This window comes from Scyliorhinus canicula, chromosome 8, assembly GCF_902713615.1.
Source record: "Scyliorhinus canicula chromosome 8, sScyCan1.1, whole genome shotgun sequence".
In the NCBI taxonomy this organism is placed as follows: Eukaryota; Metazoa; Chordata; class Chondrichthyes; order Carcharhiniformes; family Scyliorhinidae; genus Scyliorhinus; species Scyliorhinus canicula.
Window position 1 is genome coordinate 98,037,282 of NC_052153.1, and position 13,629 is coordinate 98,050,910.

The window sequence follows — 13,629 nt, forward strand, 5'->3', positions numbered from 1 at the left end:
GAGCATTGGTCTGGTCCCCAATCTGTGATCATCACCGGTTTTCCCTGGGAAATATGGATGGAGGGTTTCGGATATGACGAAGAGCAGCGATTGAGAGGATGGGGGATGTGTTTATAGAGGGGAGCTTTCAGAGTACTTTGGGTTGGCGAGGGGAAACAAATTCAGGTATCTGCAGGTGCGTGACTTCCTACGTAAACAGGTGTCAACCTTCCCTCTCCCCGACTGGAAACTACCCTGTCCTGAATCCTTTTAGTGGTAGGAGTGGGAAGGTTGACACCTGTTTACGTAGGAAGTCCCGCACCTGCAACCTGTGCCAGGCTCAGCCTGCTCCAATTCAAGGTCGTTCATCGGGCTCACATGACAGTGGCCCGGAAGAGCAGATTCTTTGGGGTGGAAGACAGGTGTGCAAAATGTGCGGGATGACTAGCGAACCATGTCCACATGTTCTGGTCAGGTCCGAAGCTTAGGGGATTTTGGCAGGGGTTTGCAGATGTCATGTCCACGGTGTTAAAAACAAGGGTGGCGCTGAGTCCGGAGGTGGTGATTTTCGGGGTGTCGGAAGACCCGGGAATCCAGGAGGAGAAAGAGGCAGACGTTCTGGCCTTTGCTTCCCTGGTAGCCCGGAGACAGATACTATTAGCTTGGAGGGACTCATAGCCACCGAAGTCAGAGACCTGGCTATCGGACATGGCTAGCTTTCTCTGTTTGGAAAAAAATCAAGTGCACTTTGAGAGGGTCACTGTTAGGGCTCGCCCAGAGGTGGCAACCTTTCGTCGACTTCTTTGCGGAAAATTAATTGTCAGCAGAAGGGGGGGGGGGGGGGGCTTAGTTTAGCTTAGAGTAGGGGGTTAATAAAGGTGGGACCTGTAAGGAAGGGAGACGGCTTTTGCAATATGTAATATGTTTATAGTTTCATGTATATTGTTTACTGTGTTGTTGTTACAATACCAAAAATACCTCAATAAAATGATTATTTTAAAAAAACTGAGACAACAATGTAATATCCCCAGACATGCATTTTTTTCAAATACTCAACTTAAAGACTTTATTCTTAATAAAACAACCTTGCATCTTAATCCCAATGTTTTTCTTGTAGAAAACAATATTACTGCTTATGGATCCAGGACGATTATTTAGTCATTTTTATGACACTATGTTCTAGATCCAAGACAAATATGCAAGAGTACTGCAGATTTGGGAAAGGGATCTTGCGGTGAATATCGATGAAGAGATCTGGGGAGATATCTAGGAGAATGTTTGTAATAGAACAAAGGCGATTAAACTACAAATTCTACATTGTTTGCATATTACACCAGGTTTAAGACACAAGATGGACTCAGTCATATCTCCACTGTGCAAAAAATGTAGAATTGCAATATGGAACTATACTCTGTGTCTGGTCTTGTGTTGAAATGTTAAAAATGCTATTTGTCAGGTACATGGAGGTGGGAAAACTATTTGATCTGACCTTGGGAGATGGACCCGGTGTTTCTGATTCCAGATAAACGTATAATTGGACTATAACGAGAAAAGGTAGCATAATATTATAACATTTGCAGCAAGACAAAATATTTTATATTCTTGATCATTGATAAGTCACCTCCTGTCCAAAATTGACAAAATTATTATAGAGTGCCGTCCAATGGAATTTTTAATTTGTATACTTCAATCCAAGTTGGACTTACTCCAAAATGTATGGGCCCCTATCTTGAATATACAGACTTTGTGGTGTTAGATTTACTCCTCCAAAGTTTTCCACAGAATGTGCAGTTATGTCCCTAATATACTGTACATGGGGCTGTATGCCCTTTCTCCCTCTTTTTATTTATTTATGGTCTTCATTCTTTTATTTTCTTATGTCAACGTTCTGGGTTAGATAATTCAACTGTATTTTTCTTCTATACGGTGACATGATTGCGCTGCACTGCACCAGTTTTATGGTGTGTTTTTTGTTTCTAAAAAATATATTCAGATTTAACTAAACACCCATCCAAAAATGACCTGTAGAAGTTAGAATTAGAGATAATGGTGGCAACTATATGGTCCATGACTCTCCACCACTGCAAAATCATGACAAAGATGAACAATAAAAAGACCAAACTACTAAAGAGAATGAGTGAGTGTTCTTGTATGGGTGCAAGGAGAATGTTGCAGACTTTACTAAAACATTCAAACTGGTCAAGCAATATAGGAATTCAGGCCTTGCACCAAAGATAAAAATAGCACCATATGGGTGCTAATTGTAAATGTAAATAAGACGAATATAATGGGGTGACTGACTGTCATTCCAACCTTATGACCTAATGAAGACAGAAGAAAGCAATGACAACCAATTGGTGGACAGTACAAGCTAATATAGACCCAGTTAAAGATAACAAACAACCTAATGGGGAAGTCACTAACTTGCAAGTGAAATAAAACAAATAGTCATACACAAAACTTAAATTTCTGTTTGTTTCTGAAATTGCAAGTATTTATTACTGTAATTGCAAGTATTACATTTATTTTTCCCTGGAGATTCTTAGGGATTTTCTGATTAAGTTGGCCTTTCCAATGTCCATAATTTCTTAAAATGGACAAGCAGTTCTACTGGACAAGAAGTTCTACTGGACTCAATGCTGGGTTTGTCTTACCTCCTGTACTTATGGTCTGATGTACACTGTATTTCTTCCACAAACCCAGTAAATGCACATTCCACCTTCACTTTCTGCAAAAAGTTAGATGGATAAGTCATAAAATAATAGTAATAATACACATCAGGTTTTTTTTTTTTAAAAAGACAAAATATATGGGTAGTCAACCATGTCAACGCTACTATGTGATGCGTTCTAATTTTGAACTTGTTTCTGGATAATTTGGCGGATTTGGCTCAGATGTGCAAATTGGGTCATTTCCTCAGTGATTGTGGCATCAGAATTATATATATTTGGTCTGTCATTATTAGTTTCACCAAGATTTATCAAAATGGTAGAATAAATTGGATCGGAGATTTTTCCACACACATTCAGCAGCAGGAAGCTCAATTGCAATCTGGGAATTTGTCCACGAAAACATTTTTCTCCCCCTGTTCCTCTTACGTTTTCTTCCCATAACCAAAAAGAGAAATAGAAAAGCGAGTGTAAGTTTACTCAGCTAGACTCAGAGCCTCATCCAAAACGTGGGAAAGTGGGGGGCTGGAGGGGTGCGATGAAGTATAGCCCTGATAATAAAGGATAGGATGGAAAAAAGAGAAAGGGTGTTAGCTGAGAAATCAAGATACAAGGTGGACCTCCGGTGGCGGCCATGGAGTAAGTGGTCGCTCATAGGGCAGCTCTGCCTCAAAGGCGTTGGTTTTGGCATTTTTTACCTGCCTTCTGGGTAGTTTCAGTAGAAACATAGAGCGGAAAGTGTAAAAGAGGTTCTCCCCTGGATTGGCATTTCTACTGGCTATCAGACCCAGCAGAAGACTGTGCAAGTCCTGGCTAAGGAGTTGGAGGGGACCTGTGGTGCAGCACCAATTGTGAAAATGGCGGAGGGAGAAGGGTCATCCTCCGTGGCAAAGCCTCAGATGGAGCAATTGATGAGCTTCATCAAGGAGGAATTTTGGCATCAGAGGAAGGAGATGCATAGTGACTGGTCGAAGGCGATTGAGGGAGCAGTGGCACTTCTTCGCAGTCGCAGGTCTCTAGATCGGGTGGAAAAGTGTGTCGAAGCGTAGGGGGTGACGATTTGTGAGGTGGAGAAGGTGGTGTCCGACCAGAGTGACCGTGTCTTTGGAGGTGGCGGTCTGGATCCTAGTGGACCTGTGCAAGTCGTTGCCGTCGAAGGTGAAGGAGCAGGAGAATAGGTCCAGACGACAGAATTTGCAGATTGTGGATGGAATGAGTGCCACGAAGTACATCTCGAGAATGTTGGCCGGGATGATGGAGGAGAAGGTGCTGGATAAGGCCCCAGAGATGGACCAGGCCCATAGGTTCTTCAGGTAGAAGCCGAGAGCAGGGAAGCCGGTGCAGGCAGTGATTGTGCGAAACAAGTCTGTGACTGGGAGGGTAATAGAGTTTGGATTTGCCAGGACATTGGTGCGGAGCTGACGAAGAGGCGTGCAGGTTTGAACAAGCCCAAGACGGTGTTATACAGACGACATATTACGGTTTGGGGCGTGTACACAGCCAGACTCTGGGTGATTCATGACAGCTGGGAGTATTATTTTGAGGTGCCGGAGGAGGCGAATGATTTTATAAGGGACCATAAGTTAGGGGAGAGCTGAGGGGTGGTATGAGACGGAGGAGTTAAGTCCACGAAAACTGAGAGTTATTGTTGTTTTGGGTTGCCAATGGGGGAGGGAGGGGTTTCTTTTTTGTTAGAAACTGCAAGTGTACAATTCCCCCCCGCCCCTCCAACCTTTTGCTTTTTTGAGCTAGAGGTTATATGTGAATTTGGTGTTTTTTTCAGGTGTGTTTGTTGGGGCCCTTTGGGTGGCGTTGGCGGTTTGGTCGTTATTCAGGGGGGTTGGGGGCCGGTTGCGCACGCTGGGGCTGGTGGGATGGGTGTGCAGAAGGGCCTTCAATCAGGAGATCCCATGGAAAGCAATGCTGGTGAACGGAAGTGTGGTGGGGAGGAGGCCGTGAGGGGTGGCCAGGCCTGGGGGGAGAGGGGGAAGGATGCAAAGTGGCAGGTTTGGAGGATGACCATGGGCAGAATGGGGGGGGGGGGCATCTTGTATGCGCCCAGTTTAGAGTGAGGTTGGGCGAGGCAGAATCAAAGGGGGATGATGGTGGACAATAGAGGGGCTGGAGGTGCAAGCCTCAGGTAGAGTTGTGACTTGGAACATCTGCCAGTTGAACAGATTGGTCAAGAGGTCCTGGATTTTCACACACTGAGGGGTTTGAAAGCCGAGGTGATTTTCCTGTAGGAGACGCAACATCGGGTGAAGGATCAGGTTAGGCTGAGGAAGGGATGGGTGGGACAGGTACTTCACTTGGGGTTTGATTCGAAGTCGAGGAGGGTGGTCATTTTGTTAACTAAGAAAACAGGGTTTACGGGGGCCAGGGAGACGTGATATTCAGGGGGAAGTTTTGTGATAGTTGCAGGGTTTGTAAAGAAGCTACTGGGGCGATCCCGGACTTAGACACGCACCAGTTGTTCATGGGAGGGTATTTTAACTGTGTAATGGAGCTGAAGGTGGCCAGATCGAGTCCCCAGATCGATGGGAAGGTCGAGGATGGCGAAGGAGCTGGGAGGAGTTATGGAGAGCATGGAGATGGTGGATTAGTGGGGTGGGGGTGGAAAAGAGAGTACTCCTCCTTTCTGCACGAGGCAAGGGTGGCGATTAGAGTTCATGTGGAACAGATTAGGAATTATGTGGAACTGAATCAGAACAAGGAGGTGTCGGCAGCCACGTTCTGGGAAGCTTTGAAGGCAGTGGTCCATGGTGAGATTATTCCGTTTAAGGCTCATAGAGACAGGGGGAGGTGGAGGGAGGAGCATAGGCCGCTGTTGGACGAGATAGCGGAGGTGGATTGAAGATACTCAGCGGCCCCAAGGAAATAGTTGCTGGCGGAGTGCATGAGGTTGCAGGGGCAGATTAATAGGCTGACGGCAGGCAAGGCAGTGGGGCAGCTGCAAAGGCCGGAGGGGGTGCTGTATGAGTATGGAGAGAAGGCGAACCGTATGCTGGCCCACCATTTGTGGCGGCAGGCAGCGTCTAGGGCTATTTTTAAGGTAAGAGCAGAAAAGGGGAGAGGGTATCAGAGCCGTAAAAGATGGAGATGTTCAGGAGGAACTATGAGAAGTTGTATACGGCTGAGCTGGTCAAGAGGCGGGGGATATGGGACAGTTTCTGGATGGGTTGGAGTTCCCAGAGTTGGAGGAGAGGAAGAGGCAGGCATTGGAGAAGTCGCTGGGATTCAGGGAGGTGATGGATAGCTACAGGGGAATGCAGTTGGGGAAGCCCCCGGGCCCGGATGGTTTTCCGGCAGAATTCTATAAGCAGTTTGCAACAGAGTTGGCCCCCCATCTGATGGGGATATTCAGTCAGGCAGTGGAGAGTGGCGAGTTGCCAGTAATTTTTTTTTTGCAGGCGGTGATTTTGTTGATCCCGAAGAAGGTGAAGGACCCACTGTAGTGTGGGTCCTACAGACCCATCTCTTTGTTGAACACGGATGTGAAAGTATTGGCGAAGGTGCTGGTATGTAGGCTGGAGGTGTCTCCGAAGTTATTGTATCCATGGATGCAAAGAAGGCCTCTGACCAGGTAGAGTGGAGGTATCGGTTTGAGATTCAGGATAGATTTGGTTTGGGCCAAAGTTTGTGGTGTGGATGAGTCTTTTGTATGCATCCCCATTGGCAAGTGTGTACACTAACAGGATGCATTCAGGGTATTTTGGGCTGCATAGGGGAACGAGACAGGGGTACCAACTGTCATCATTGTTATTTGCGTTGGCAATTGAGCCCTTGGCAATGGCACTTTAGGGGTCAGCCGAGTGTTGAGGGATTGTGAAGGAGGACAGGGAGCACCAGGTTTCTCTGTACGCAGACGGCCAGCTGTTGTTTGTGTCAGACCCGCTGGCTGGAGAGTATGAGCGGAATCATGGGTCTGCTGGAGGGGTTTGGGGCCTTCTTCAGGCATAAGCTGAACGTAGCGAAGAGCGAGATGTTTACCGTGAATCTGGCGGGGCGGGGGGGCCAATTTGGGGCATTATCATTTAAGGTGGAAAGAGAGCTGTTTAGGTATTTGGGGATTCAGGTGACCCACGAGTGGGCCATGATGCACAGCTGGAACTTGACAACATCAGTGAAGGAGGTTAGGGGGGATCTCAAGAGGTGGGATGCTTTGAACTTGATGTTGGAAGGGAGGGTGCAGGTGTTAAAGATGAATGTGCTGCCAAGGTTCTTGTTTGTCTTTTAGACCCTCCTGATCTTTCTCCCCAATGTCTTTTACCGGGAGGTGGGGGTACTGATCTCAGAGTTTATATGGACAGGAAGGTACTGAAGGTGAAGAGGGCTCTGTAGCAGAGGCAGAGACAGAAAGGGGTTTTGGCAATGCCAAACTTTTGAAGGAAGAGTCCTGCAGAGGGTCCAGTCTGAGGGCCCTGGTGATGGCCCTATTGCCGTTAGCCCTGGGGAAGTATTCGGGAAGTCTGGCGATGCAGTCGACTGTCAGGATATGGAATCAGTTGAGGCGGCATTTCAAGTTGATGCCACTGTGTGGAAACCATAGGTTTAAGCTGAGGTGGTGGATGAGACATATGGAAAGCTGAACAAGCTGCTGGAGTAGTTTGAGCTGCCAAGGGATAGCGAGTTTAGGTATATGCAGATGCAGGACTTTGTGCGAAAAGAGTGGTAGACATTCCCCCAGCTGCCAGAGTACACGTTGTTGGGGCAACTGCCGCTCCCTGACGATTTGGGGGAGGGAGGATTGGTGACATAAACGGGTGGCTAGGGGAGCAGGACAAGGTACAGGTGTTGAGGATAAAGTGCAAGTGGGAGGAGGAGTTGGGGAGGGAAATAGGGTAGGTACTCTAGTGTGAGGCGATGCGGTCAAGTGAATTCAACCTTCTCCTGTGTGAAGGTGAGCTTGATTCAGTTCAATGTGGTGCACAAGCTACACATGACTCGGGCTGGATGAGTGGATTCTTCCAGGGGGTGGCCGATGGGTGCGAGAAGTGTGGGCTTCGGCTGGCGAATCACGCACGGATGTTCTGGGACTGCGAGAAGCTGGAGAGCTTTTGGGAGACGGTGTTCAGAACATTATTCGGGATAGTTTGGGCTGAGGTCAGGCCGGACCCTCCAGTGGCAATCTTTGGGGTTTCATAGGAGCCGGGGCTGCTGGAGGGGAAGGGGGCTGATGCTGTGACCTTCGCCTCTCTGAATACCGGTGAAGGATTCTTTTGAATTGGAGGCATCTGCATATACCTCCACCTGGGGGGAGGAGGGAGATTATGTTCGAGATAGGGGGGGTCAGAAGAGGGTTTTGAGGTGCTGTTGAGGCAGTTTATTACCTTATTTGAAGAGTTGCTCATCCTGGTTGTGGGATGGGGGATTAGAAAAGGAAAAACTATACAAACTGTTGACTATGTTTTGATGGACTGTGCATTCTGTTGATGTTGTGCATATATATTTGGAATAAAATATATATTTTTTAAAAAGATATAGGGTGGGATTTTCAGAAAACAAAATAGCAAAGTGTCAGGTTCTGACTGAAAACCGACGTGTTTCTCTCCAGAAACGCAGCCCAAGCTTTCTGACCAGATCTTCTATCAGTCAAAACAGAAACTTGGGGGGGGGGGGGGGCATCACGCCTCCAGGGGCTGGATGCTACGTTTAGTAAGATTAAAATATATTTAAAATCATGCAAAGAGCGTGAATCCGATCACATCACTAAATTCAGCCTCATAGAATCAGTTTGGATGGAGCTAAGTGACAATAGGGCCCCAACTACTGGGCATGTATGAATCAGGATATTAATGGTACATATAGGATAACTGTAGTCACGCAGGACTTTAACCCTCAAATAGACTGGATGAACCGAATTTGCAGCAATAATGTGGAGGATGAGTTCAAGATAGGTTGAGATCAGTCTGTCAATGGATCAGGCTATTTTACATCTAATAATGAGACAAGGTAATTAACAGCTTTATATAACTGGAGCCTATCAATTGGTACATCACAATATGAATGAATTTTGTTTTGGGTTAGTGTGTGATCTGGTCAAGTCGAACTGGGATCTCAAATCTGAACAAAGTAAACTATATTGTTACAAAGGACAGGTTTGCTCAGATTAGATTGGAAAACCTGATTGAAAGCTGTGACAAAAATCACAAATATTATCCTATGCAACTGTGGCAAAAATAAACTCTCTCCTCATCCTTGTCAAACACTCTTAAGACAGTTGATGACGTTATTCTCTAACAACTCTACCATTGTCCAGCTGGGTGTCACTGCATTTTGCCTGGTTTAAATCTCATCTGTCTAAACGTAGCCGGAGAATCATCTGGTTTTTCTTGCAACACTCTGGTATCCTCAAAGGATCCAACCTTGGATCCCATTTCTCATTTACATGCTGCACCTTGACAACATCTGAAAACTCAGCAGATTTCACATGAATGCTGGCATCACTCAGCTCTCCCTCACCACTCCTCCACTGTCTTAAAATTATCAGACTGCCTTTGTGACATCCAGTATAGAAGGAGTTTGAATTTGCTCCAAATAAACACGGCGAAGATAAAATTATCTTGGGTCTCCACTGCAAACGTCATCCTGCAGTCACCGACTCATTCTTTCTCCCGGGCAATACTCTGGAACCAAACAAGACTGTTCACAACCTTGGTGTCATATTTCATACCCAGATGAGATTTCAAACACATATGTGCCAGCACTAGGATCATCTATTTCCAGTACTGCCCAACTCTGCTACCTCATTTCATCTGCTGCTGGAACCCTCATGCATGCCTTTACCTTTGGACTTGACTATTTCAATCGACTCTTGATCAGCCTCCAACATTCTACTCTCTGTAAACTTGAGGTTGTGCAAAACTCTGCTTCCCGTGTCCTAATGTGTAATAAGTCCCATTCACCAATCGCGCTTGTCCTCACTGACTATATAAATTGCTGGATAACGCAATGCCTCAAAAAATTCCCATTTTAGTTTCCAGATCTCTCCACAGATTTGCCCCGCCCCATCTTAGTCATCTCTTCTCGCCCCACATTTTTCCAAGATATCTGCTCTCCTATAATTCTGACCTCAAAGCATTTCTGATTTTAATTGTTCCATGGTTGGCGGCTGTGCCTACAGCTGACAAGGCACTAAACTCTGGAATTCCCTCAGAATTCCCTCAATAAACCGCTGTCACTATCTTTCTCTCATACTAATAAGCTACCTTTATTGACCAATCTTTTGGTCATCCACCTCAATATCTCTAAGTGACGCTGTCAAGTTTTGCTTAATAACACTCTTGGGATGGTTTATTACAATAAAGACACAATATAAATACAAGTAATACTTCCTGGCAATAGATGATCAATGCCAACAGTTAAAGAATTAGATCATAATTCGCAATGAATATACATCCCCATCGGAATGAAGATCCAACTGCAGTTAAAGATAGTATTGGATTAAATGAAGAAGCTTATAATGCTGCCAAAGAGTATGACATATGGTTTGAAAAGGATTTTAGAATTTAAAGGATGACCAAAAATATTGATAAAGAAAGCAAAATAGAATACGAATAAAGTAGTAGGAAACGTAAAAATAAGTAAATTTAGAGGCAGAGGTAGGACAGATTATAGTGGTGAACTGTAGAGCAGCTAACCCAATATCAGTAGTGAGAAAAATATTAGACTGCATTATTAGGGAGATGGTAACAGGGCACTTAAAAAATCATAATACAATTGGGAAGGGGGGGTGTCAACATTTTTACCAGAGCAGGGTGGCACGGTGGCACAGTGGTTAGCACTGCTGCCTCCGGCGCTGAGGACCCAGGTTCAATCCTGGCCGGGCCCGGGTCACTGTCTGTGTGGAGTTTGCACATTCTCCCCGTGCCTGCGTGGGTTTCACCTTCACAACCCAAAGATGTGCAGGTTGGGTGGATTGGCCACGCTGAATTGCTCCTTGATTGGAAAAAAAAATAATTGGGTACTCTAAATTTAATTTTTTTTATCAAAGCTTATTAAAGTTACAGCTAGTGGGATAGAGAAGGGAGAGCCAGTAGGCATAGCATATTTGGATCTGCAGCAAATTACAATCAAATATATTATTCTGCACAATTTACGAACTAGTTATGAAATTATATTGAGAGCAGGTTGGTTAGTTCCTGGTACAGTATATGTTGTCATTATACCAAAGGCACAAGGGTAGCAAATAAATGTCTTCATTATTTTTATTTATGATATTAATTTACTGATTTATTTTCCATCTCAAAATAAATTTTAGAATTACTCAATATGGACATAAAATGTTTGTAAGTTACATTACACAATACCTTTTCATAATCGCTGCATGAGGTACATTTTCTTATAATACTGAATTCTTCTTTTTCCCAGCAAGGCCATGATTGTAAAATTCCTGCTGTTTAATTCATAAAGATAACATAAATCAAGTTATAGAATGTTATTAGTTTATAGGAAAAAGATTATGTTTCAGTATTTATAACTATTGACATTTTTGAAAAGGTAACCTCCGATAGTCTATCGGGGGCGACTGGTTTACAAGTTTGAACTTCTCTCCAAATTTCATCATCATACGGTTGAATACCTGATTCTAACCATTTCCATTTTTCTTCCTTTGTACAATCCCCCCCCCCATCCCCCATCAAAACAAACAAACAGACCCAAAGCCCAAAACAGAGCTACATCCTCAAGTACAGCCCAAAAGTGATTAATTCAAACCAGAAGAAAACCAAGATACAAGATAGGAACATCCCCTCCAGGGTTCAATGTCCTCAGTCCAATTAATTCCATCGTATCCTCTGGCAACCCAGAGTTCCCGGCCTTCATACGCTACCCACAGACGCGCTGGGATAACATGCCAAACTTCACCCCCTTCTAGCAGAGGGCCGACTTCACCTTGTTGAAGCTCGCCTCTTTTTGGCCAGCTCTGCACCCAGGTTCTGATAAGATACATAGCTCACTGCCTTCCCATGTACAGCACCTCGTCTGCCTGACCCACCTCAAAATACATTCCTTATCCAGGAACCAGTGCAATCGGACCGCCATCGCCCTCGGCAGCCTGTTTATCCGCGGCTTCCTCATAAGCAGCCTGTGCGCCTGGTCCACTTCCAAGGGCCGAGCAAATGCTCCCTTACCCAGCAGCTTCTCGAATATCCACGTCACAAATGCACCGGCGTCCCCTCCCTCACTGCCCTCCAGCAGGCCCACGATCCTCAAGTGATTTATTCTCCAAGTCCTCTACCTTATCCTGCAGCCTCTTCTGTTGATCTCTCATTAATCCCATCTCCGCAGCCATCGAGGCGAGCTGTTCCTCGTGCTCACCATCGCCTCCCCCACCTTCTGGATCGCCTGACCCGAAGCCTCCAACCTAATTTCTATGCGGTCAATCCCCGCCTTTATGGGACCCACCACCTTGGCCGGGTCTTCCAAGTTCTCCTTCCTCTGGGAAAAAGTCTAGTGGAGGAAGCTCAATCACTGGGCTGGCAAGCTCAGACCCTGACCCTCCACCATCTTCCTCTGTGTCACAGGCTCCACACCAGCTTTCAACAGTTGTTCCCATCCTCCTCTCAATAATCTTTGTCACATCCTCAAAAAACCTGATCAAATTAGTGAGGCATGACCTCCCCTTCACAAAACCATGCTATCGCAAATGAGTCCATTTGTTTCCAAATGGGTATAAATCCTGTCACTGAGAATTCTTTCCAATAATTTACCCACTACCGATGTGACACTGATGCAAAGTACTCATTTAGTATCTCGGCCATTTCCTCTGGCTCAACACATAGCTTCCCCCTACTGTCCTTAAGTGTCCAATCCTTTCCTGACCAGTCTCTTGCTTTTCACATATGAATAAAAAGCTTTGGGATTCACCTTAATCCTACTTGCCAAGTGCTTTTCATGACTCCTCCTAGCCCTCCTAATTTCCCGCTTAAGTACCTTCCTACTTTCTTTATACTCAAAGGGTTTCTCTCGACTGTCCCCTCTCTTCTAGTCCAGTGAACCCTGGATAATGAGAGATATGCAGCATTGGATAAGGAGAAAAAGGGAGGCTTATAGCAGATATGGAGGGCTCAAAACAGCAGAAGCCCTAGAGGCGTATCGAATGTGCAAAAGGGACCTTAAAAAGAAAATTAGGAGAGCGAAAAGGGGATATGTAAGGATACTGGCAGGTAAAATAAATGAAAACCCCAAGTTGTTTTACAAGTACATTAAGGATAAAGGGATAACTAGGGAAAGAGTAGGGCCCATTAAAGATCACAGTGGTAATTGTGTGGAGCCAGAGGACGTAGGTAGGCTTATAGATGAATACATTGTGTCGCCGTTCCCTCGTGAGAGGGACAGTGTGGGTATAGAAATCAGGGAGAAGAGACTGTGATAAAATAAAAGAGAATAACATTAACAGGGAGCAGGTTCCAGGTGGTCTGACAGGCTTAAAAGTAGAGAAATCTCCAGGGCCAGATGAAATGTATCCCAGGCTGTTGAGTGAGTCAAGGGAGGAAAGAGCAGGGGGACTGGTAATAATTTTCAATTCCTCTCTGGTCACAGGTGAGGTGCCAGAAGACTGGAGGATAGCGAATGTGGTACAATTATTGAAGAAGGGAGGAAGTGATAAACCAGGAAACTACAGGCCAGTCAGTCTAACCTCAGTATTGGGGAAACTATTGAAAGCAATTCTGAGAGACAGAATTAATCTGCATTTGGAGAGGCAGGGATTAATCAATAACAGTCAGCATGGTTTTGTTGAGGGGAGGTCATGTCTGACTAACTTGAGTGAATTTTTCAAAGAGGTGACCAGGTGTATAGATGAGGGCATTCCATTTGACGTTGTCCACTTGGACTTCAGCAAGGCTTTTGATAAGGTCACACAGGATCCAAGGAAATTTGGCAAATTAGATCCAGAATTGGCCGAGTGGCAGGAAGCAGAGGGCGATAGTCGAGGGATGCTTTTCCAACTGGAAGACTGTATCCAGTGGGGTCCTGCAAG

At 45.3% G+C, this 13,629-nt stretch overlaps 1 protein-coding gene across 1 annotated transcript in view; it reads right to left on the bottom strand.

The window, feature by feature from the left end:
• Nucleotides 1-12,204, bottom strand: part of jtb (jumping translocation breakpoint) — a 36,805-nt gene extending 24,601 nt beyond the window's left edge. The window contains exons 1-3 of the mRNA XM_038803885.1: nt 12,054-12,204; nt 10,958-11,043; nt 2,634-2,707 (exon numbers count right to left, since the gene is read on the bottom strand). Coding sequence (XP_038659813.1) covers nt 2,634-2,707; nt 10,958-11,043; nt 12,054-12,204 — 311 coding nt within the window. The remainder of the gene's footprint in view (nt 1-2,633; nt 2,708-10,957; nt 11,044-12,053) is intronic.
• Between the last annotated feature and the right edge of the window lie 1,425 nt (nt 12,205-13,629).